This window comes from Bubalus kerabau, chromosome X (assembly GCF_029407905.1).
Source record: "Bubalus kerabau isolate K-KA32 ecotype Philippines breed swamp buffalo chromosome X, PCC_UOA_SB_1v2, whole genome shotgun sequence".
Lineage (NCBI taxonomy): Eukaryota > Metazoa > Chordata > Mammalia > Artiodactyla > Bovidae > Bubalus > Bubalus kerabau.
The window spans coordinates 68,590,132-68,612,076 of record NC_073647.1 but is presented as its reverse complement, the minus strand read 5'-3'; the positions used below and the strand labels follow the sequence as shown (position 1 = coordinate 68,612,076).

Sequence of the window (21,945 nt, the reverse complement as noted above, 5' to 3'; positions counted from 1 at the left end):
ACTTCCTGAATTGCTTTTGTTCTTGAAACAAATTAATTCCAAATATTAATAGTAAAGTAACTCAGAGTAGTGCTGGGCAAAAAAATTTAAAATACACTTGTAACAGTCTCATTGCCAGATCCTAGACCCATTCTAGATAGAAATACCATTTTAAGATAAACAAAGACATTAACCCTCTTTGGGAATCGGTTCTTACCGAAATTTGCCATCTGTATCGTCTGGTTGCCAGTCTCTGGAAGATTGTAAATCACAACAGCATCAGCGTTTCTTCTGCCCGCTGTTTGAATTTTTTCTGAAAATGTACAATTACCTCTTTCTATCAGCGCAATCCAGGGCTTCTTAGTATAGGTAAACTCAGTGTTGTAGTCACAAGCTTGGTAGTTATTGTTCTTAGGGATGCCTACCACCCCCATAGCATTAGCCACTGGTGAGGCTAAGCCATAAACACCACATTCGCATGTCTCTGCTGAAGTGTAGTTGCTGGTTTCATTGTAGTAAGTCACAGTCACATAGGCGTTAATTGAAAAAGGTGCTGTGATTTTAAATAAAAAGGTAAAAATTACCAGCAGCTGAAAACTGGACTTAGTCTCCGGGTTCATTGTTCATTCATTCATCATAAAATTTAAGATGTCTGCTGATTTTTCCAACTATCAGTCACCATTTGTCCATGCAGGTCCCTGCTAAGCAGAAGTTTGAAATTTCAGTTGCAAGTAGGTAACTGATCTCACCTCTAGCAATGTAAGCTCTGAATACATCAGCTCTATTTCACTTTACTTAGCTATATTCCCCTTTGCTTGTCCCTCCTCCAACTGTACACACATATAACCCTTAATCAGGACTGCCTTAGTGATAAATAACACCATCAACTTATCAGGATTGGATGACTTCCTGCATTGACATTTTTTCCTTCTTCTTGTTCCAGCTAATGAACTCTCATAAACATGGAGTGGATTGGAATGAGGAACTGGACTATTGGTACTCCCACGTGACAAAATGAAAGTCACCTCTCTCAGATTATCTAAAACACCAAACTGGTTTTCCAAGCCCTGCTGAAATATGCTATCAACCAATTCAGCCAGAAGTAAGTTAAGATCTGTCATTTTAATTGCTATGGCATTGGTGGAATTGATTTTGCAGGCTTTTTGGGTCTTATTTCTTTGTGGAATTTTTCTTAACAATCTCCCCAAGGAATATCTTCTGCTACCTTGTTTATTCATTGAAAGGGAAACATATTCCAGTCTCTAGAGATCATCTGAAGTACAATGCCTTGCCAGTGGTGGGCACTCAAATATTTCTCAACTGATTGATACCTATAATGTGATGCATTCCATTAATTTTTATGTCCCGTGTCTTATACTCTAACAAAAGATTATTCAAGGTTTATCTACTAACATTTAGAATAAAAAGAAATTATTTTAGTGTAGTTGCTTTACAATATTGTGTTAGTTTCTGTTGTAGAGCAAAATTAATCAACTTTATGTATACATATATCCCCTCTTTTTTTGGATTTCCTTCCCATTTAGGTCACCACAGAGCACTGAGTAGAGTTCCCTGCACTAAAAGTAGGTTCTCATTAGTTATCTATTTTTTACACTGTTGTTGTTTCGTTGTTAAGTCATGTTTGACTCTTTTGTGACCCCATGGACTATAGGCCCCCAGGTTCCTCTGTCTGTGGGATTTCCCAGGCAAGAATATTGGAGTGGGTTGCCATTTCCTTCTCCAGGGGATCTTCCCAATGCAACCTGCATCTCCTGGATTGGCAGACAGATTCTTTACCACTTAGCTACCAGGAAAGCCCATATTATACATAGTAGCATATGTATGTCAATCTCAGTCTCCCAATTCATCCCACCCCAATCCTGTTCCCCCCTTGATGTCCATGTTTGTTCTCTACATCTGTATCTCCATCTCTGCTTTGCAAATAGATTCACCTATTTGTACCACTCTTCTAGATTCCACATATATGTGCTAATATACGATAATTTTCTCTGACTTTCTTCACTCTGTATGTCTCTAGGTCCTAGAATTTTTAATTCTAGTTATTTTAAACATATAAATAGCTTTATTTACTTCATTGCTTCCTTTACTATAAGCTGTTTTTAATCAAGAGTACACTGGACACTAGCAGCAGTTGGGCATATATTGGTGTGGGCTCGATTGGTCTGGGTAAGTTGCTGGGAAAGGTAGATTGCAATGTGAGCCAAGGGCTGGTGAAGGAGTAGATGAATGGACAACAAGACAGAGATATCAGGAGTCTGATTGGGCCAAGAGTCAAAAAAACAGATAAATAGGTATCAGACTGACAGAGAAGTAGAAAGACACCAGGTCAAATGGAAGGCAGAAACAATGGTAGTGTGAAGTCCAAGGGAAATAGTCTGGAATAAGGAATACCACTAGAGTCAACAGGACAGGACAACAGAAAACAGGAAAATAGGAGACATTGTTGAAGATGACCAATGAAGCTATTTCCATCCCACTCCCCTACTTGTCCATTCCTGGGCATCTGAAGTATTAGCATTGGGAATGGACCCTGCAAGTGGAAACAAACAGTTAACATCAGAAGGGAGTTCAGGGAATCTGCAGTAGAAACTTATGGATAAACCCCAGCAAATGCACAATACAAATATGAACCTTTCTATCCTTTTACAGCTGCTGATTACTCATGGGTGTATCCCCTCCTTCACAGTACCTGGTATTAGTAACAACTTACACACAGTAACCACTCAACAATTATTCATGGAATTGAACTGAAAAGTTTAAAGGTCTTGTGTATTAGCTTATGATCTGTTTCAGAGTAAATGCAAGTAGTTTATTATTTTGCTATTAGCGCTATCATATTGACGTCAAAACTCATAATAAAGACTACTCACTAGACAAAGAAAACTATCAAACTGAAAACAGAAGTATTATTGTCAAAATGATTAGTCTGCTGATTGCTAATAGACATCTGTGATCAATTCAACAGATAATTCATTAGTAAAGTTCTAGAGATTTAACCTTCTATCAGATCAGATCAGATCAGTCGCTCAGTCGTGTCCGACTCTTTGCGACCCCATGAATCGCAGCACGCCAGGCCTCCCTGTCCATCACCAGCTCCCGGAGTTCACCCAGACTCACGTCCATCGAGTCAGTGATGCCATCCAGCCATCTCATCCTCTGTCGTCCCCTTCTCCTCCTGCTCCCAATCCCTCCCAGCATCAGAGTCTTTTGCAATGAGTCAACTCTTTGCATGAGGTGGCCAAAGTACTGCAGTTTCAGCTTTAGCATCATTCCTTCCCAAGAAATCCCAGGGCTGATCTCCTTCAGAATGGACTGGTTGGATCTCCTTGCAGTCCAAGGGACTCTCAACAGTCTTCTCCAACACCACAGTTCAAAAGCATCAATTCTTCGGCGCTCAGCCTTCTTCACAGTCCAACTCTCACATCTATACATGACCACAGGAAAAACCATAGCCTTGACTAGACAAAACTTTGTTGACAAAGTAATGTCTCTGCTTTTGAATATGCTGTCTAGGTTGGTCATAACTTTCCTTCCAAGGAGTAAGCGTCTTTTAATTTCATGGCTGCAGTCACCATCTGCAGTGATTTTGGAGCCCCCAAAAATAAAGTCTGACACTGTTTCCACTGTTTCCCCATCTATTTCCCATGAAGTGATGGGACTGGATGCCATGATCTTTGTTTTCTGAATGTTGAGCTTTAAGCCAACTTTTTCACTCTCCACTTTCACTTTCATCAAGTGGCTTTGTAGTTCCTCTTCACTTTCTGCCATAAGGGTGGTGTCATCTGCATATCTGAGGTTATTGATATTTCTCCCGGAAATCTTGATTCCAGCTTGTGTTTCTTCCAGCCCAGCATTTCTCATGATGTACTCTGCATATAAGTTAAATAAACAGGGTGACAATATACAGCCTTGACGAACTCCTTTTCCTACTTGAAACCAGTCTGTTCTTCCATGTCCAGTTCTAACTGTTGCTTCCTGACCTGCATACAAATTTCTCAAGAGGCAGATCAGGTGGTCTGGTATTCCCATCTCTTTCAGAATTTCCCACAGTTTATTGTGATCCACACAGTCAAAGGCTTTGGCATAGTCAATAAAGCAGAAATAGATGTTTTTCTGGAACACTCTTGCTTTTTCCATGATCCAGCGGGTGTTGGCAATTTGATCTCTGGTTCCTCTGCCTTTTCTAAAATCAGCTTGAACATCAGGAATTTCACGGTTCACATATTGCTGAAGCCTGGCTTGGAGAATTTTGAGCATTACTTTACTAGCATGTGAGATGAGTGCAATTGTGCAGTAGTTTGAGCATTCTTTGGCATTGCCTTTCTTTGGGATTGGAATGAAAACTGACCTTTTCCAGTCCTGTGGCCACTGCTGAGTTTTCCAAATTTGCTGGCATATTGAGTGCAGCACTTTCACAGCATCATCTTTCAGGATTTGGAATAGCTCAACTGGAATTCCATCACCTCCACTAGCTTTGTTCGTAGTGATGCTTTCTAAGGCCCACTTGACTTCACATTCCAGGATGTCTGGCTCTAGGTCAGTGATCACACCCTCGTATTTATCTGGTAATTGATTCTAAAAGGAAAATCATTGTATGATTTTAAATGACAGTTTTGCATGACACTTGTGGCAGTGCTCATGAGAAAACTTTGCTAAACTATTTTAAATTGCTCTGATGGTTGAAGTGCGTGACTTTAAATGGTAGCCAGCATTATATACCTTGTATGTACGTGCCTTTATGTTTCCTTTTATAGCTTTCAGAGAGTCACACCTTACAAAGATAATTTTAAATTGTTTTTAAAATTTTGCAGTTAAGTAAAATTAGTCCTAGAACAATAAATACCCATCAGTGCAATTTTCCAGTTGACTCAAGTAAATTTGCTGGGGGATGAGTAGTCTAGTATTTATTCAGTGTTTTTAAGATTTTCTCTGTGAACACCTACAGTAGAATCATTTGGAAATTTATCAAAAGTGAAGATTCCTGGGTCCTACTACCAGTCATCCTGAATCAAAATCAGAGGGAAATATCTAGGAATCCACATTTTAAATAGCTCTCCAGGTAATTCTCATGCACTCAATTTAAGAACATTATTTTTTAAATTTATTTTTAACTGGAGGTAATGAAAAACATCTATTTCTGCTTTATTGACTATGCCAAAGCCTTTGACTGTGTGGATCACAATAAACTGTGGAAAATTCTGAAAGAGATGGGAATACCAGACCACCTGATCTGCCTCTTGAGAAACCTGTCTGCAGGTCAGGAAGCAACAGTTAGAACTGGACATGGAACAACAGATTGGTTCCAAATAGGAAAAGGAGTATGTCAAGGTTGTATATTGTCACCCTGCTTATTTAACTTGTACGCAGAGTACATCATGAGAAACGCTGGGCTGGATAAAGCACGGGCTGGAATCAAGATTTCCGGGAGAAATATCAATAACCTCAGATATGCAGATGACACCACCATTATAGCAGAAAGTGAAGAAGAACTAAAGAGCCTCTTGATGAAAGTGAAAGAGGAGAGTGAAAAAGTTGGCTTAAAGCTCAACATTCAGAAAACGAAGATCATGGCATCTGATCCCCTCACTTCATGGGAAATAGATGGGGAAACAGTGGAAACAGTGGCTGACTTTATTTTTCTAGGCTCCAAAATCACTGCAGATAGTGATTGCAGCCATGAAATTAAAAGACTCTTACTCCTTGGAAGGAAAGTTATGACCAACCTAGACAGCATATTAAAAAGCAGAGACAGTACTTTGTCAACACAAGTCCGTCTAGTCAAGGCTATGGTTTTCCCACTGGTCATGTATGGATGTGAGTTGGACTATAAAGAAAGCTGAGCACCGAAGAATTGATGCTTTTGAACTGCAGTGTTGGAGAAGACTCTTGAGAGTCCCTTGGACTGCAAGGAGATCCAACCAGTCCATCCTAAAGGAGGTCAGTCCTGGGTATTCATTGGAAGGACTGATGCTAAAGCTGAAACTCCAATACTTTGGCCACCTGATGCAAAGAGCTGACTCATTGGAAAAGACCCTGATGCTGGGAAAGTTTGAGGGCAGGAGAAGGGGACGACAGAGGATGAGATGGTTGGATGGCATCACCAACTCGATGGACATGGGTTTGGGTGAACTCTGGGAGTTGGTGATGGACAGGGAGGCCTGGCGTGCTGCGGTTCATGGGGTTGTAAAGAGTCGGATACGACTGAGCAACTGAACTGAACTGAATTGCTTTACACTATTGCATTGCTTTCTGCCATGTATCAACAGAAATCAGCCATAAATATATGTATGTTCTCTCCCTCTTGAATCTCCCTCTGGCCTCCCATCCCATCTCACCCCTCCAGGTTGTCCCAGAGCACTGGATTTGAGCTCCCTGCATCATACAGGAAATATCTACTGGCTGTCTAAGTTTACATATGGTAGTGTATAGGTTTCATTGCTACTCTCTCAATTTGTCCAACCCTCTCCTTACCCGTGTCCACAAGTCTGTTCTCTGTCTGCATCTCCTGCTGCCCTGCAGATAGGTTCATCAGTACCATCTTTCTAGATTTCATTATATATGTTAATATACAATTTAAGAACTTTAGATGATACAAGTTGTACATGAAGAATAGTGTGGTGTCTAGTTGTAGTTTTGACAGATTAGCTGCTGTCATTTAATTTCAACCTCATAGTGCTTCCACTTCCAATCTATAACGGTTTGATGTTTTAATTATTTTATATTGCAGTATAGCTGATTAACAATGTTGTGATAATTTCAGGTGGCCATACACCTGAAATACACCTGCATACGGATGCAGCCATACACATACATGTATCCATTCTTGTCCAAACTTCCCTCCCATCCAGGCTGCCACATAACATCGAGCAGAATTCCCTGTGCTATACAGTAGGACCTTTTTGGTTATCCATTTTAAATGTAGCACTGTGTAACTGTCCATCCCAAGCTGTACCTGTCCACCCTAAACTCCCTGACTATTCCTTCTCCCCAAGGTTTGATGTTTGTTTGTACTTTAGGTGCTTCTCTTAACATTCCTGAAGTTCTCTTACAAGACAAAAGGTTGTGCATGTGCTGACAGGGCAGCAGCTAGTATTATATCCTCAGGAAAACAGTAAGTTCTCCAGGACTTTTTCTTCATTGACACAATGAAAGAGGTTGGATTAGAATTGACCTATCAAGTCTTTTCTGGATCTGACATGCTAGGACTCTTACAAAAATGAAAGTTGTTTCAAAACTATGAGGTTTTAATTTTTCCTTCTTATCAGAACAATTCAAGATGAAGCTGCATCGAGTGTAGATGAAACTACAGTGCCTAGATAGGAGGTTAAGTTCCATGTATTGGGTAAAGCTTGAGCTCTAATAAAACTAACAAGTGCTTGAAACGGGACTCTACCCATTTAGTGCTATATAACTTTAGTGGTGTGCAAACTTGCCTGCACATTAGAATCACTTGGGGAGCTGTTACCTATCTTGATGTCCAGGCTACACCCAGATCAGAACTTGGGGTGGGTGGCACGTTGGCATAGTCATTTTTGAAACTCCCCAGGTGATACCAATATGAAGCCAAGTTTGAGAACCACTATTGTGTTTCAAACATTTGATACTATTGGACTTTTCCTATTGCTTGTACCTTTATTAAGTACCTTAATACATATCAAGAATCTTAGCAAAGGTATGTAATACTAATAAAGGCATAGAGAAGGGAATTACTTCCCTTAAGCAAGAAAAATTTCAGATTTTTCCATATGATTGAATAAGAGCTATGACAAACCTATCATTTATAGATGAAGTACAGGGCTTACTAGATACAGGAATGGTATCTAATACAGATACTCCTTGATTATTCATAGCAAACTTCCAATTCTGGGCTGGGTGACTAACTTGGTGTATGTTCAAAACAAGTAAGTTAACTTTATTATTTTTTTATTTTTTATTTTAATTGGAGGCTAATTATTTACAATATTGTATTGGTTTTGCCATACATCAACATGAATCTGCCACGGGTATACACGTGTTCCCCATCCTGAACCCCCTTCCCACCTCCCTCCACGTACCATCCCTCTGGGTCATCCCAGTGCACCAGCCCCGAGCATCCCGTATCCTGCATTGAACCTGGACTGGTGATTCATTTCTTATATGATATTATACATGTTTCAATGCCATTCTCCCAAATCATCCTGTCCTTGCCCTCTCCCACAGAGTCCAAAAGACTGTTCTATACATCTGTGTCTCTTTTGCTGTCTCGCATACAGGGTTATCGTTACCATCTTTCTAAATTCCATATATATGTGTTAGTATACTGTATTGGTGTTTTTCTTTCTGGCTTACTTCACTCTGTATAATAGGCTCCAGTTTCATCCACCTCATTAGAACTGATTCAAATGTATTCTTTTTAATGGCTGAGTGATACTCCTTTGTGTATATGTATCACAGCTTTTTTTTTTTTTTTAAACTTTACATAATTGTATTAGTTTTGCCAAACATCAAAATGAATCCGCCACAGGTATACATGTGTTCCCCATCCAGTTTTCTTATCCATTCATCTGCTGATGGACATCTAGGTTGCTTCCATGTCCTAGCTATTATAAACAGTGCTGCGATGAACACTGGGGTACACGTGTCTCTTTCAATTCTGGTTTCCTCGGTGTGTACGCCCAGTAGTGGGATTTCTGGGTCATAAGGCAGTTCTATTTCCAGTTTTTTAAGGAATCTCCACACTGTTCTCCATAGTGGCTGTACTAGTTTACATTCCCACCAACAGTGTAAGCCTTTTCTCCACACCCTCTCCAGCATTTATTGCTTGTAGACTTTTGGATCGCAGCCATTCTGACTGGCGTGAAATGGTACCTCATTGTGGTTTTGATTTGCATTTCTCTGATAATGAGTGATGTTGAGCATCTTTTCATGTATTAGCCATCTGTATGTCTTCTTTGGAGAAATGTCTGTTTAGTTCTTTGGCCCATTTTTTTTTTTTAAATTAAAATAGAGTTTATTAGCTTTTCTTTTAATATAAACATGAGGAAGAAAAACCACATAAGTTGTAGCATTCTTTTCAAAATAAAACTGCAATCAATACTTGAATCTCCAAGCTCCATAAACAATATTTTTTGAGGTGGTAGATTGTAATATTTTTATATCCATTATTTATCATTTATGTTTCTGTCATTTAAAAATGATGGAACCTGTGGCACTCAATATAATGTGAAGCCTTGCTATAAAGAGAGAAAGTATTTCTGGCCCAGAAATGCTTTGTTTACAGGCAAAATTCCTAGGATTACATTTGAGAAGGTAGGAGGAGAAAGATTTTAAATAGTTGAGAACACTTTTTTTTTTTTAATGCTTCAAGTTTAGGTGACATCATTACCAGTTTCCTAAAAGACTGATTACTGGACCTCCCTGTCTTTTAATGGGCTTCCTGGCGGCTAAGTGGTACCCTGTGTTTTAAAAAGCGTGAGGTAAGGGTTCCTAAGATTTATCTTTCCTCAAATAACAGAACACACCTACAGCCAGGTCAACACACAGGACAGAAAAGCTGTTTCATATCACTTACTTTCCTATCGCTGCTGCTGCTGCTGCTGCTAAGTCGCTTCAGTCATGTCCGACTCTGTGCGACCCCAGAGACGGCAGCCCACCAGGCTCCCCCGTCCCTGGGATTCTCCAGGCAAGAACACTGGAGTGGGTTGCCATTTCCTTCTCCTGGCCCATTTTTTGATTGAGTCGTTTATTTTTCTGAATTGAGCTGCAGGAGTTACTTGTATTTTTTTGAGATTAGTTCTTTGTCAGTTGCTTCATTTGCTTTTATTTTCTCCCATTCTGAAGGCTGTCTTTTCACCTTGCTTGGAGTTTCCTTTGTTGTACAGAAGCTTTTAATTTTAATTAGGTCCCATTTGTTTATTTTTGCTTTTATTTTCACTATTCTCGGAGGTGGATCATAGAGGATCCTGTGATTTATGTCGGAGAGTGTTTTGCCTATGTTCTCCTCTAGGAGTTTTATAGTTTCTGGTCTTACATTTAGATCTTTAATCCATTTTGAGTTTATTTTTGTGTATGGTGTTAGAAAGTGTTCTAGTTTCATTCTTTTACAAGTGGTTTGACCAGTTTTCCCAGCACCACTTAAAACAAATAAGTTAACTTTAATATTAGCCCAACCCAAATAAAGGTGTCACAAGGCCATATCCGGCCACAAAGGAAGCAAGGAAAAGTATTCTTTATTCTAGGTAGCTATCTGCTTAGCTAAAAATGGACAGAAGTATTACTCTATGAGAAGAATAGGTATTAGGATACAGCTAGCAGTCTCTGCTAACCTCCTTATATTCCACTCTCTTTCCAGGATACAGTGACCGCTCTAAAACATTATAAATCCAATCAAAGCATATCAGTGGCCACAAACCATTTACTGGCTTCCTAGAGCTCTGAAGGGACTTCTCAGGTGGCTCAGTGGTAAAGAATCCGCCTGCCAATGCAGGAGACGCAGGTTCGAATCCTGGGTTGGGAAGATCCCCTAAGGAAATGGCAACTCACTCCGGTATTCTTGCCTGGAAAATCTCATAGACAGAGGAGCCTGATGGACTACAGTCCATGGGGTCGCCAAGAGTCGGACAAAACTGAGCAACTGAGCAAGGACGCAGCATGGATAGTCCATATTGGCAGAAGGTACCTAGCTAGATTTAATAACATCAAATGCTACCAGTGTCACAAAATAAGGGTTTCAAATTTCTTTAAAGACCTAGTCTTAATGTGAATAAAATTAATGCAGGATAAGTCCAACAAAGACATAAAAGTGACAGAACATAAAGGTGCTCTGATTCTTAATAGCTTACCAAAGGATTTAAATGTGTAGATCTCATGTACCATCTAAAATTAGAAACTTCAGTGAAAGGTTGTGGTCTTGTGGTAGACTATGTAATATTTTGTAATTTAAAAACCAATTTTTTAATATAAAAGTGATACCATAGTAGTGTATTTGTGTTGATTTGGGAAGAATCAGCGCTTACTGTCACTTGAAGATAAGGTCTTCTGATGTTTGCTATTTTCCTTAGGAAATCACCACAGTACCTATCCAATTTTTCTGTAACTGGAAATGTAGACACAGATGTTAAAACTCCAAATTTGGATAGAAACATTACTATAAAATAAATTGCCATGGAAGTTGTTTTTAAAGATCTTGAATCTTAAAAAATATTTCCTATTTCTCATTCAATATGAGAACAGAAATCACACCTGTTAAAGTGTGTAATTTTGCAATCTCAGCCTGAGGAATTTTTAGTCAACAGTTACTTAAGTATTAACTTTTCCCTTCTCCAACATTTATGTGGCACTAAAACTGAACTGCTTATTTAAGTTTCTAATAGCTTAATATGAAAACCCAGATTCTATTTGATAAAAAACAGTTTTCAACCCATATGGAAGAATCATACTGGCTCATTTAGCAAGTGCATGTAGGTCTATTATAGGTCAAAAATATGGAGGAAAGACATCAAATACATTCAGAAAGAGACAAGTTTTAACTTCTTTAATAACACATTCAAAATTTTAACATGAGGAGGATTCACTACTTTAATTAACTTTAAACACAATTTTAAGAACAAAAGACCACACACTGGTCAAAACATTTAGAAATTCAAAGGGTATGAAGTCACAATAGAGTGGAAAACCTTACAACAACTGAATTCAGTATGCTCATTGTACAGCTGACCAAACTAAAGGCCAAGGCAACTGGAATATAACAATCCACATGTGCTTTTGAAAATGACAGAAACTACCTCGGTTATGAGAAATGCAGGTTGACCACTTTAGGGGAATGTAATCCTCAAATTAGAATTTTCCACTGTAGTCTATGGCCATACCACCTGTCTGTGCCTGATGTTGTCCAAACTCAGAAGCTAAGCACGGTCAGAGTATGGTTAGCTTATGACCACAAACTTCTGGTTAGAACTTAGATGGGAGAATTCCATCATAACCCAATTTAAAATGGAAGGATGCTAAATGTCCATGAAAAGTTACTCTTGTAAGCTGGGATGCCTTAACGATGAGGCTGTAGAATAAAATGGCTACACAAATAGCCACCCCTGGTGGCTCAGATGGTTAAAAAAAAAAAAAAATCTGCATAGGGAAGGGAATGGCAACTCACTCCAGTATTTTCCCTGGAGAACCCTATGGACAGAGGAGTCAGTGGGCTACAGTCTCTGGGGGTGGCAAAGTCGGTCATGATGGACACTTTCACAAATACAACAGTGAACACAAATTCTAAGTCAAGATAATACTCATATAGAAACAAGTAACATGAATTTTCTTGATACACAAGAATTGTTTTGATGATCTTTTCAAGTAATGAATTTAAAATGAAGTGTGTTAGCTCCAAATACAAGATGAACAGAAAACCACTTTAGAATTTACATAATATTCTTGCTGAAAAACGGTTATTGAAATCACAAACAAAATAACAGAATATCTTTAAAGCAATGCTGTATTTATAACCTTCAGTAATTGCATTTGCCAATTTTTAATAAGTTTTATTTGGTTTGTAAATTTTGTGCAAGTAGACTTCTGCTTTATTGTTCCCCAAACTGCAGATATCCAAGATACAGATGACATGTTCTCTATCCATTTTAGATACTGCTTTGACAATATCACCTAAAAGTAAAACAGATGGAAAGTATTATAAAATAGATAAATATTTACTCAGATTAAGTATCAACAAAAGCTGATTTTTCTTATAATTAACAGTGTCTCTGATTTTCTCCCTCTTCCCTCCAATTCATCACACACATCCATCGAGTTATGTCACAGTAATTTCTGCAGACAACAGTAAATACATCAAACAAATGCTACAAAAAATGTCAAGATACAAGCTGGTACTCCCCATAATTAATTAATTAACTAACTAAATAAATCTACGTATTTTCAAGGTCATTTAAGTGCCAAGTAAACAGTTTCCTAGTACTTCTCAAGGAAATACAAAGAATAAACTTTTCTATTTTGAAATTCAATTATCAATTATTTACAAAACTTCTAAGACATAAAGTGAAGTAAGAATAATAATTGAAGCTGCTTTTAAAGTATATTTCCTTTGAAGTAGCTTTATTAACTAACTTAGCTTTGGATATTCTTTTTTTTTTTTTAATGGTTTGATGTTGCCTTTGTTTATGGATATTCTTAAGCACCTTTATCAAGAGGGGATTGGGTAAGACATTGATGAAAATGGCAGAGTACAGAATTTCAGGGCTCTCTCCCTCCACTAAAGCAACTTATAAGCTGGCAAAAAGCTCTCAGATCAGCTTTTGCAGAACTCTGGAATTTAGAACAAAACTTAACAACCTGGTGAAAGATTAATGAATAGAGATTCTGCTGCACTATGGTAAGAGTGTGCTTGTTTTGAATTGCCCACCTACTCCCCAAATCAGCAACAGTCATGAAGATGGCAGCTTGCCCTCTTGGTACAGGCTGCTAGCATCAGAGGCAGCAATGCTGGCCTTTTTCTCAAAGATGTGGTTGTATATTTTTGATCTCTTAGGCAGCTCCCTCAAGGTCAGATGCAATAAACTGCTTTTGTTTTACCCAGTTTGGAGCACCCCCACGACTAGGGTAGCTTTCCCAGTGGCTTTTGCTGAAAGCAAAAGCACTGATCAATCAGAGCAGATAGAGCAAGGGATAAAGTTGAGACAAGCAATAGACAGACCAAAAAGCCTGGGGAGGAAGGAGCTGGGAAGAGATGTGGGGGGAGTATTATTGGCTTTTAAGACTTCCTGCGTATTTGAAGGAATCAAGGTGGCCACTTATATGCCCAGTGCTGGAAGCATGTTCAGAAAAGGCCTGAGAAAACACTCACTGTTCACCTCTGGCTAACCATCAGTCTCTGCAGAGCAGAAGTGAGGGCTAAGACAGGATCATAAACAACTCGCTAAGTACTGAAGGGGCTTCCCTGATGGCTCAGTAGTAAAGAATCCACCTGTCAATGTAGGAGATGCAGGTTCAATTCCTGTGTGGGGAAGATCCCTGGAGAAGCACAGCCTGGCAAACCAATTCAGTATACTTGCCTGGAGAATCCCATGGACAGAGGAGCCTGGCAGGCTACAGTCCATGGGGTCGCAAAGAATTGGACACAACTGAGTGACTAAACAACAACAAAGCACCAAAGGGGCGCCACAACACAGAGTCAATCTGCAAAAAATGAGAGAGTGCTGTTTTTCTTTTCTTCCTTTTCTTGGGTAAAATGGTATTTAAGGAATCTCTTTCAAAACACTACCTGACCACTACTAAGCTACTGTATCACAGATTTCTGTGACTACACATGACAAAGATTTCATTTTAAATATGAGAAGATGAAAACATTTAGAGGTTAAGTAAAATAACCAAAGTCACAGGGTCATTCTAAACTGGACAGTCTGGCATTAAAGTATGGGCTCTGAAACTTTTGTGCTAGAGCTACTTCTCTAAAAAATTATGCTAAAAGGCTAGCAGTGCATCTACATTTTATGGGGCCTGAAAAGGTACAGTATTTGGGGGCCCTCTTTATGAAACAGAAAGAAAAATACCTCCAAAAAAAACCCCAGAAGGGCCTCGGAAGGGATTTATGCAAGTGAGAACTCCTCAAGCTTAGATTTCATCAGCTTCACACAAAAGCCACATCTGCCACAAAATTGGATGATTGTTTTTAATCTTTAATAATTTTATTTATTTTTGTCTCTGCTAGGTGTTTGTTGCTGCATGGGCTTTTTTAAAGTTGCACAGAGTGGGGGCTAGTTGCAGTGCACAGGCATCTCACTGCGGTGGCTTCTCTTGTTGTGGAGCACAGGATCTAGGCATGTGGGCTTGAGTAGCTGTGGCCTATGGGCTCAGCAGTTGTGCTGCATGGGCTTAGTTGCTCCGAGGTATGTGGAATCATTCTGGACCAGGGATCAAACCCACATCTCCCACACTGGCAGGTGGACTCTCTACCACTCAGCCACCAGGGAAGCCCCTGATGAATTATTTAAAATTGTGCAAGTTCACTAACACACAATGAATATAATAAAAGTGCTAGGTCTTCCCTGGTGGTTCAGTGGTAAAGAATCCACTTGCCAATGCAAGAGACCTGGCTTTGATCCCTGATTCGGGAGGATCCCACATACTACAGAGCTACTAAGCCTGTGCACAACAAGTACTGAGCCTGTGCTCTAGAGCCTGGGAGCCATAACTGCTGACCCCATGTGCTGCAACTACTGAAGGCCTTGTGCCCCAGAGCTCATGCTTTAAAACAAGAGAAGCCACCAGAACAGAAGCCCGTGCAGTGCAACTAGAGAGTAGCCATCCTTCCTCACTCCACAACTAAAGAAAAGCCCATGCAGCAACGAAGACCCAGCACAGTCAAAATTAAAAAAAAAACAAAAAACAAAAAACAAAACTTGCTAGTACTATATAGTTTTCTTCTTCTTTGATTGGAATGGACTTTAATCCAGGTGCTTTGGAAAGATTTTAAGATCTTCAGATTTGATGCTAACAACAGAAACCCAAACCTTACTAATTCTAATTGCTATCATGTCATTTATAAATATTGAGTTACACAGTACCTGCAACAAAATGTATAAGTAAGTCTTCTGTTTAGGTGACTCTGCCTACTTGTGTAAATGACAGCCTCTCTGTGCTTCAATCTGCTCATGCAGTAACTACATCATAGGAGGATTAAATGCATGAAAAAGCACTTTGGTAGCTGACATAACAATTAAATGTCAGCAACCATCATTTTCTACTTAAGAAAAACTGGTATTAAATTACAAATTTTTGGAGGTTTTCGTTAAATGTAATATTGCTTCTCTTGTTATCATACTGATTCTTTTCTATTTATAAATGTGTTTTGATGGGCAGTAAAACAAAGTGTCTTAAAAGTTTTAAATAGATAAAATGTGCTTTACACAGTTGTCTATAAAAAGTGCTTTACGTAATCCAAGCAATTCATACTATAAACTTCACTCTTATTGTTGTATGCAAATTTTGCTATCATGTAAATAAGTTTAAGTAAAAAGAACTAATAGATGCCCTGCTTTAAAAAATACCCTGCTATTAAATTATAATGTTCTCATTTATATTACAAAGGAATTGTTTTAAGAGGGTTATAGATTTTACCTATAAAATGAGCTTCTCTACATCTCATTTTAAATTGTTGGAATTACAAAAATTGTATATTTTTAGGAACATCATATATGCATAAGGTGAGTGTGACAAAGGAATGCTATGTGTTTACCTCTCCATTTCCTATTCATGGTCACATGGGAGACAAAGTGTCCTGGCCTCCCTTTAGTTAGGTTAGCATTAGTCGCTCAGTTGTGTCCAACTCTTTGCAACACCACGGACTGTAGCCTGCCAGGCTCCTCTGTCCACGGAATTTCCCAAGCAAGAATACTGGAATGGGTTGCCGTTCCCTTCTTCAGGTTATCTTCAAAAGCCAGGGATCAAACCTGGGTCTCCTGCACTGCAGGCAAATTCTTTACCATCTAACTGAGCCACCAGTTAGGTCGAGATCATGTAAATAAGTTCTGGCAAATGAGAATGTGAGTGGAAATGATGTAGCAGTTTTGCTCCAACACAATTACAAGCCAGTCTCTTTCATCCCTTTCTTCCTCTGCCTAGACAACCCTAGAAGTCATTTGTTCCTGTTGGAGCTGCAGCAGGATGGAAGCGTGCTGCATTCCTGAATCACTGCTGGGGAGAAAGCTAATAACTGATTGCATCAGACTTGACTTGAGCAAGAAACAAACTTTTACTGTGTTAAGTCACTGAGACTTTGGAATTGCTTTGTACTGCAGCACAGTCTAACCTCTCGTGTAATACAGTGTGTTATTCCTTTCTCTGAACATAATATCGGAAATCCGGGTTACCTAGAAGATAATACAATTATTTTCTTAGATGTGTTAAAACCTTTTCATACCATGTTACGCTTCTGAAATGTTTATCAATGGAAACTGCTTTCAAAGGGGTGGCATGCATATGTGTGTGTGTATACACATACATATATTCTTGTACTTAATAGTTAAAAGTATAATAGCAATTTCAATATCGTATCAGTATTATTCAACATGATTTGGGAACTATGGCTAATTGTTGGAAAAACATTAAGCTGGATCCCCCATCTCATTCTGTATACCAAAATAAATTCCAAATGGATTAAAATTTTAAACTATAAAAATGAAACCATATTAACAAAAGCAAAAAACAAAACAAAACAAAACGCCCAAACAACCCAATTCAAAAATGGGCAAAGGACTTAAATAAACATTTCTCCAAAGAAGATATACACATGGCCAATGAGCTCATAAAAATACGCTCACTATCATTTGTAATTAGGGAAATGCAAATCAGAACCACAATGAGATATCACTGTAGGATGGTTGTTATAAAAAAAAAAACAATCAAAAGCAGAGCCCCCCCACAAAAAAAAACCCCCAAAATAATGTGTTGGTGAGAATGTGGAGAAATTGGGATCCTCGTGAATTGCTTATGGGAATGTAAAATGGTACAGCTGCTGTGGAAAATGGTTTGCTGGTTTCTCAAAAAGTTAAATATAGAACTACCATGCTGCTGCTGCTGCTGCTAAGTCGCTTCAGTCGTGTCTGACTCTGTGCGACCCCATAGATGGCAGCCCACCAGGCTCCTCTGTCCCTGGGATTCTCCAGGCAAGAACACTAGAGTGGGTTGCCATTTCCTTCTCCAGTGCATGAAAGTGAAAAGTGAAAGTGAAGTCGCTCAGTCATGTCCAACTCTTAACGACCCCATGGACTGCAGCCCACCAGGCTCCTCGGTCCATGGGATTTTCCAGGCAAGAGTACTGGAGTGGGGTGCCATTGCCTTCTCCGAGAACTACCATACAACTCAACAATTCCAACCCTAGGGATATTCTTAAAACGACTGAAAGCAGGGACTTAAACAGGTGCTTGCACACCAATTTACATAGCAGAACTATTCACAGTGGTCAAAAGATAGAAACAACCCAAACGTCCATCAACAGACAAATGAATAAAAAAATGTGGTGCATACATTCACCAGAAGATTATTCAGATGTAAAAAGAATGAAATTCTGATATATATTATAACATGGATGGACCTTGAGGATATTATACCAAGTTAGTAAGTCAGACTGAAAAGGACTAAACTGCATTACTTCACTTAGTATCTAGAATGGGGAAATTCATGGGGACAGAAAGTAAAATAGAGGTTATCAGGAGCTAAGGAGAGGGGGGAATGGGGAGTTATTGTTTAACAGGTATAGTGTTTCTGTTTTCAGATGATGAAAATGTTCTGAAAATGGTTAACATTGATGGTTGCACAACACTGTAAATGTACTTAGTGTCACTGAATTGTACACTTTAAAATGGTTAAAGTGGTAATTTTATGTTATGCATATTTTACTAAAATACAAATTATATGTGAGTAAAAAAACATATAGAAGTATCAGAAAAAAAAACAGTGAATTTAAAAAAAATCTTGGACTGAGTGATGTCTTCTTGAGTCTGACATAAAATCAATAGCCACAAAAATGAAAGACTGATATATTTGAGTACATAAACATAAAATTGCTTAACAAATCAAAACAAGATTCCCACTGAATAAATTTCAAACTGATAAAAGTATTTGCAACACACAATGAAGGTTAAATTCTTTCAATATGCAGAAAGAACTTACAAATTAATTTAAAAAAGAACTCATAGAAAAATGGAAAAAAGTAGCATAGAAAGTTCTAGAAAGTTCACAGAAAAATATAAATGGCCAATAAATATATGAAGATATTGAACCTTAGAAATAATTCAGAACTGCAAATGAAAATAATGATAGCAATACATTTTGCCTATCATCTGCCAAAGATTAACAAGACTGATACTATCCAGTATTTTTAAAGGAGTGAGTCAAGTGGCACTCTTTCTTTTGGTTGAAGTGTGAATCGTTATAACCTTTTTGAAGGACATTTTGACAATACCTACCAAAGTTTTGGGCTTCCCTGATGTCTCAGACAGTAAAGAATCTGCCTGCAATGCAGGAGACCCAGGTTCAATCCCTGGGTTGGGAAGATCCCCCGGACAAGGAGATGGCAACCCACTCTAGTATTCTTGCCCAGGAAATCCCTTGCGTAGAGAAGCCTCATGGCTACAGTCCGCGGGTCACAAAGAGTCAGACACGACTGAGTGACTAACACTTTCACTTTTCACTTACACCAAAATTTTAAATTTGGTGACATCTAAGAAATAGGTAAAGGCTGTATATTGTCACTCTGCTTATTTAACTTATATGTAGAGTACATCATGAGAAATGCTGGGCTGAATGAAGCACAAGCTGGAATCAAGATTGCTGGGAGAAAAATCAATAACCTCAGATATGCAGATGACACCACCCTGGTGGCAGAAAGTGAAGAACAACTAAAGAGCCTCTTGATGAAAGTGAAAGAGGAAAGTGAAAAAGTTGGCTTGAAACTCAACATTCAGAAAACTAAGATCATGGCATCCAGTCCCATCACTTCATGGCAAATAGATGGGGAAACAGTGGAAACAGTGACAGACTTTATTTTGGGGGGCTCCAAAATCACTGCAGATGGTGACTGCAGCCATGAAATTAAAAGATGCTTATTCCTTGGGAGAAAAGTTATGACCAACCTAAACAGTATATTAAAAAGCAGAGACATTACTTTGTCAACAAAGGTCTGTCTAGTGAAAGCTATGGTTTTTCCAGTAGTCATGTATGGATGTGAGAGTTGGACTATAAAGAAAGCTGAGTGCTGAAGAATTGATGCTTTTGAACTGTGGTGTTGGAGGAGACTCTTGAGAGTCCATGGACTGCAAGGAGCTCCAACCAGTCCATCCTAAAGGAAATCAGTCCTGAATATTCATTGGAAGGACTGATGCTGAAATTCCAATCCTTTGGCCACCTGATGGGAAGAAGTGACTCATTTGAAAAGACCCTGATGCTGGGAAAGATTGAAGGCGGGAGGAGAAGGGGCGGATGGAGGATGAGACGGTTGGACGGCATCACCGACTCAATGGACATGAGTTTGAGTAAGCTCCGGGACTTGGTGATAGACAGGGAGGCCTGGCATGCTGCAGTCCATAGGGCCACAAAGAGTTGGACATGACTGAGCGACTGAACTGAACTGAAGAATTCATCTTACAGATATATATAAGTGCGCAAAGATTATAGATTATATATATATACACAGGGCTTCCCTGGTGGCTCAACGGTAAAGAATCTGCCTGTCAACACAGAAGATGCGAGTTCAATCCCTAATCCAGGAAGATCCCCTGGAGGAGGAAATGGCAACCCACTCCAGTCTTCTTGCCTTGGAAATCCCATGGACAGAGGAGCCTGGCAGGCTACAGTCCATAGGGTCACAAAAGAGTCAGACACAACTTAGCAACTGAACACCACCAACATACATACACACAGACAGATATAGATATTCATTTCAGTACTGTTTGCCAGTATAAAAAACATTTGGAAACAATCTAAATGTCCATCAGTATGGGACTAATTAAGTAAATACCAGTATAGCTACACAGTGGAGTATTTATAGCTATTAAAACGAAAGAGGTAGCTCTCTATATATTGATACTAACATGAAAAACTATTCAAGTGTTAAAAGATAAAAGTTGGTTATGAAACCATGTATAGTATAATTCCATGTATGTATCTGGAGAGAGAGAAACAGACTGTATGTGTGCATGCGTGCGTGTGTATGTGAGACAGAAAGAATATACTGTCAAATGTAAAAATAATTTCTTAAAGGATTCAAATAAAGGTTATCTCCAGAGAGTGGGTGGGCCAGTAGAAAGGGATGAACCTTCAAAGGCAGGGAGGGAAACTTTCAGTTTTACCCTGTACCTTTTGGTATTATTTGAATTTTTAAATTATGAACATGGATAGCGTTTATAATAAAAAACTAGTTCATAAAAATGTTGAAAAGATGATACCAATGTTATACTGTAAGCCACTGCATTACTTTATTCTGTATATTCTTTTTTTTAATTAATTTATTTTAATTGGAGGCTAATCACTTTACAATATTGTGGTGGTTTTTGCCATACACTGACATGAATCAGCCATGGGTGAACATGTGTACCCCGTCCCAAACACCGGTCATACCTCCCTCCCCATCCCATCCCTCTGGGTTGTCCCAGTGCACCAGCTTTGAGTGCCCTGTTTCATGCACTGAACTTGGACTGGTCATGTATTTCACATATGGTAATATACATGTTTCAATGCTATTCTCCGGAGAAGGCAATGGCACCCCACTCCAGTACACTTGCCTGGAAAATCCCATGGATGGAGGAGCCTGGTGGGCTGCAGTCCATGGGGTCGCTAGGAGTCGGACACGACTGAGCGACTTCACTTTCTCTTTTCACTTTCATGCATTGGAGAAGGAAATGGCAACCCACTCCAGTGTTCTTGCCTGGAGAATCCCAGGGATGGGGGAGCCTGGTGGGCTGCCTTCTATGGGGTCGCACAGAGTCGGACACGACTGAAGTGACTTAGCATAGCATAGCAATGCTATTCTCTCAAATCATCCCACCCTCGCCTTCTCCCACAGAGTCCAAAAGTCTGTTCTTTATATCTGTGTCTCTTTTGTGTATCTTTCCGTTTGTAATTATGGAGAGAATGGAAATGTTTTGAACCAAATTGATCTGTGCTCAAATCCTAGCTCTTATCTATGCTGATGAATCTCTCTGATCTTCAGTTTAATCATCTATCAACAGGGGATAATAATGTTTACCTTGCAAGGCTCTTCTTGTTAGGATTAGTTGTAACTTATGTAAAATGTCCAGGCACAATGCTTTGCAGAGAGCTAAATGGACACTATCATTATGCCATGAAAAATATGGTATTCCATGTTTGAAATGAATTACCTTGCTTTTGATTATATCACTTCTCTCTTCTAGTGATTCTTGCCCTTCATGTCCCAAATATTAACTGCTCTGGCAGAATGGTACC

The 21,945-nt window shown here is 39.1% G+C and overlaps 1 protein-coding gene across 4 annotated transcripts in view; it reads right to left on the bottom strand.

Moving 5' to 3' along the window:
• Positions 1-11,498: 11,498 nt before the first annotated feature.
• The window catches only part of RADX (RPA1 related single stranded DNA binding protein, X-linked), a 92,680-nt gene continuing 82,233 nt past the window's right edge, over positions 11,499-21,945 (bottom strand). For all 4 annotated transcript variants that reach the window (XM_055563995.1, XM_055563996.1, XM_055563997.1 and 1 more), the window contains one exon: positions 11,499-12,633. In XM_055563995.1, coding sequence (XP_055419970.1) covers positions 12,503-12,633 — 131 coding nt within the window. In that variant the 3' untranslated portion in view covers positions 11,499-12,502. The remainder of the gene's footprint in view (positions 12,634-21,945) is intronic.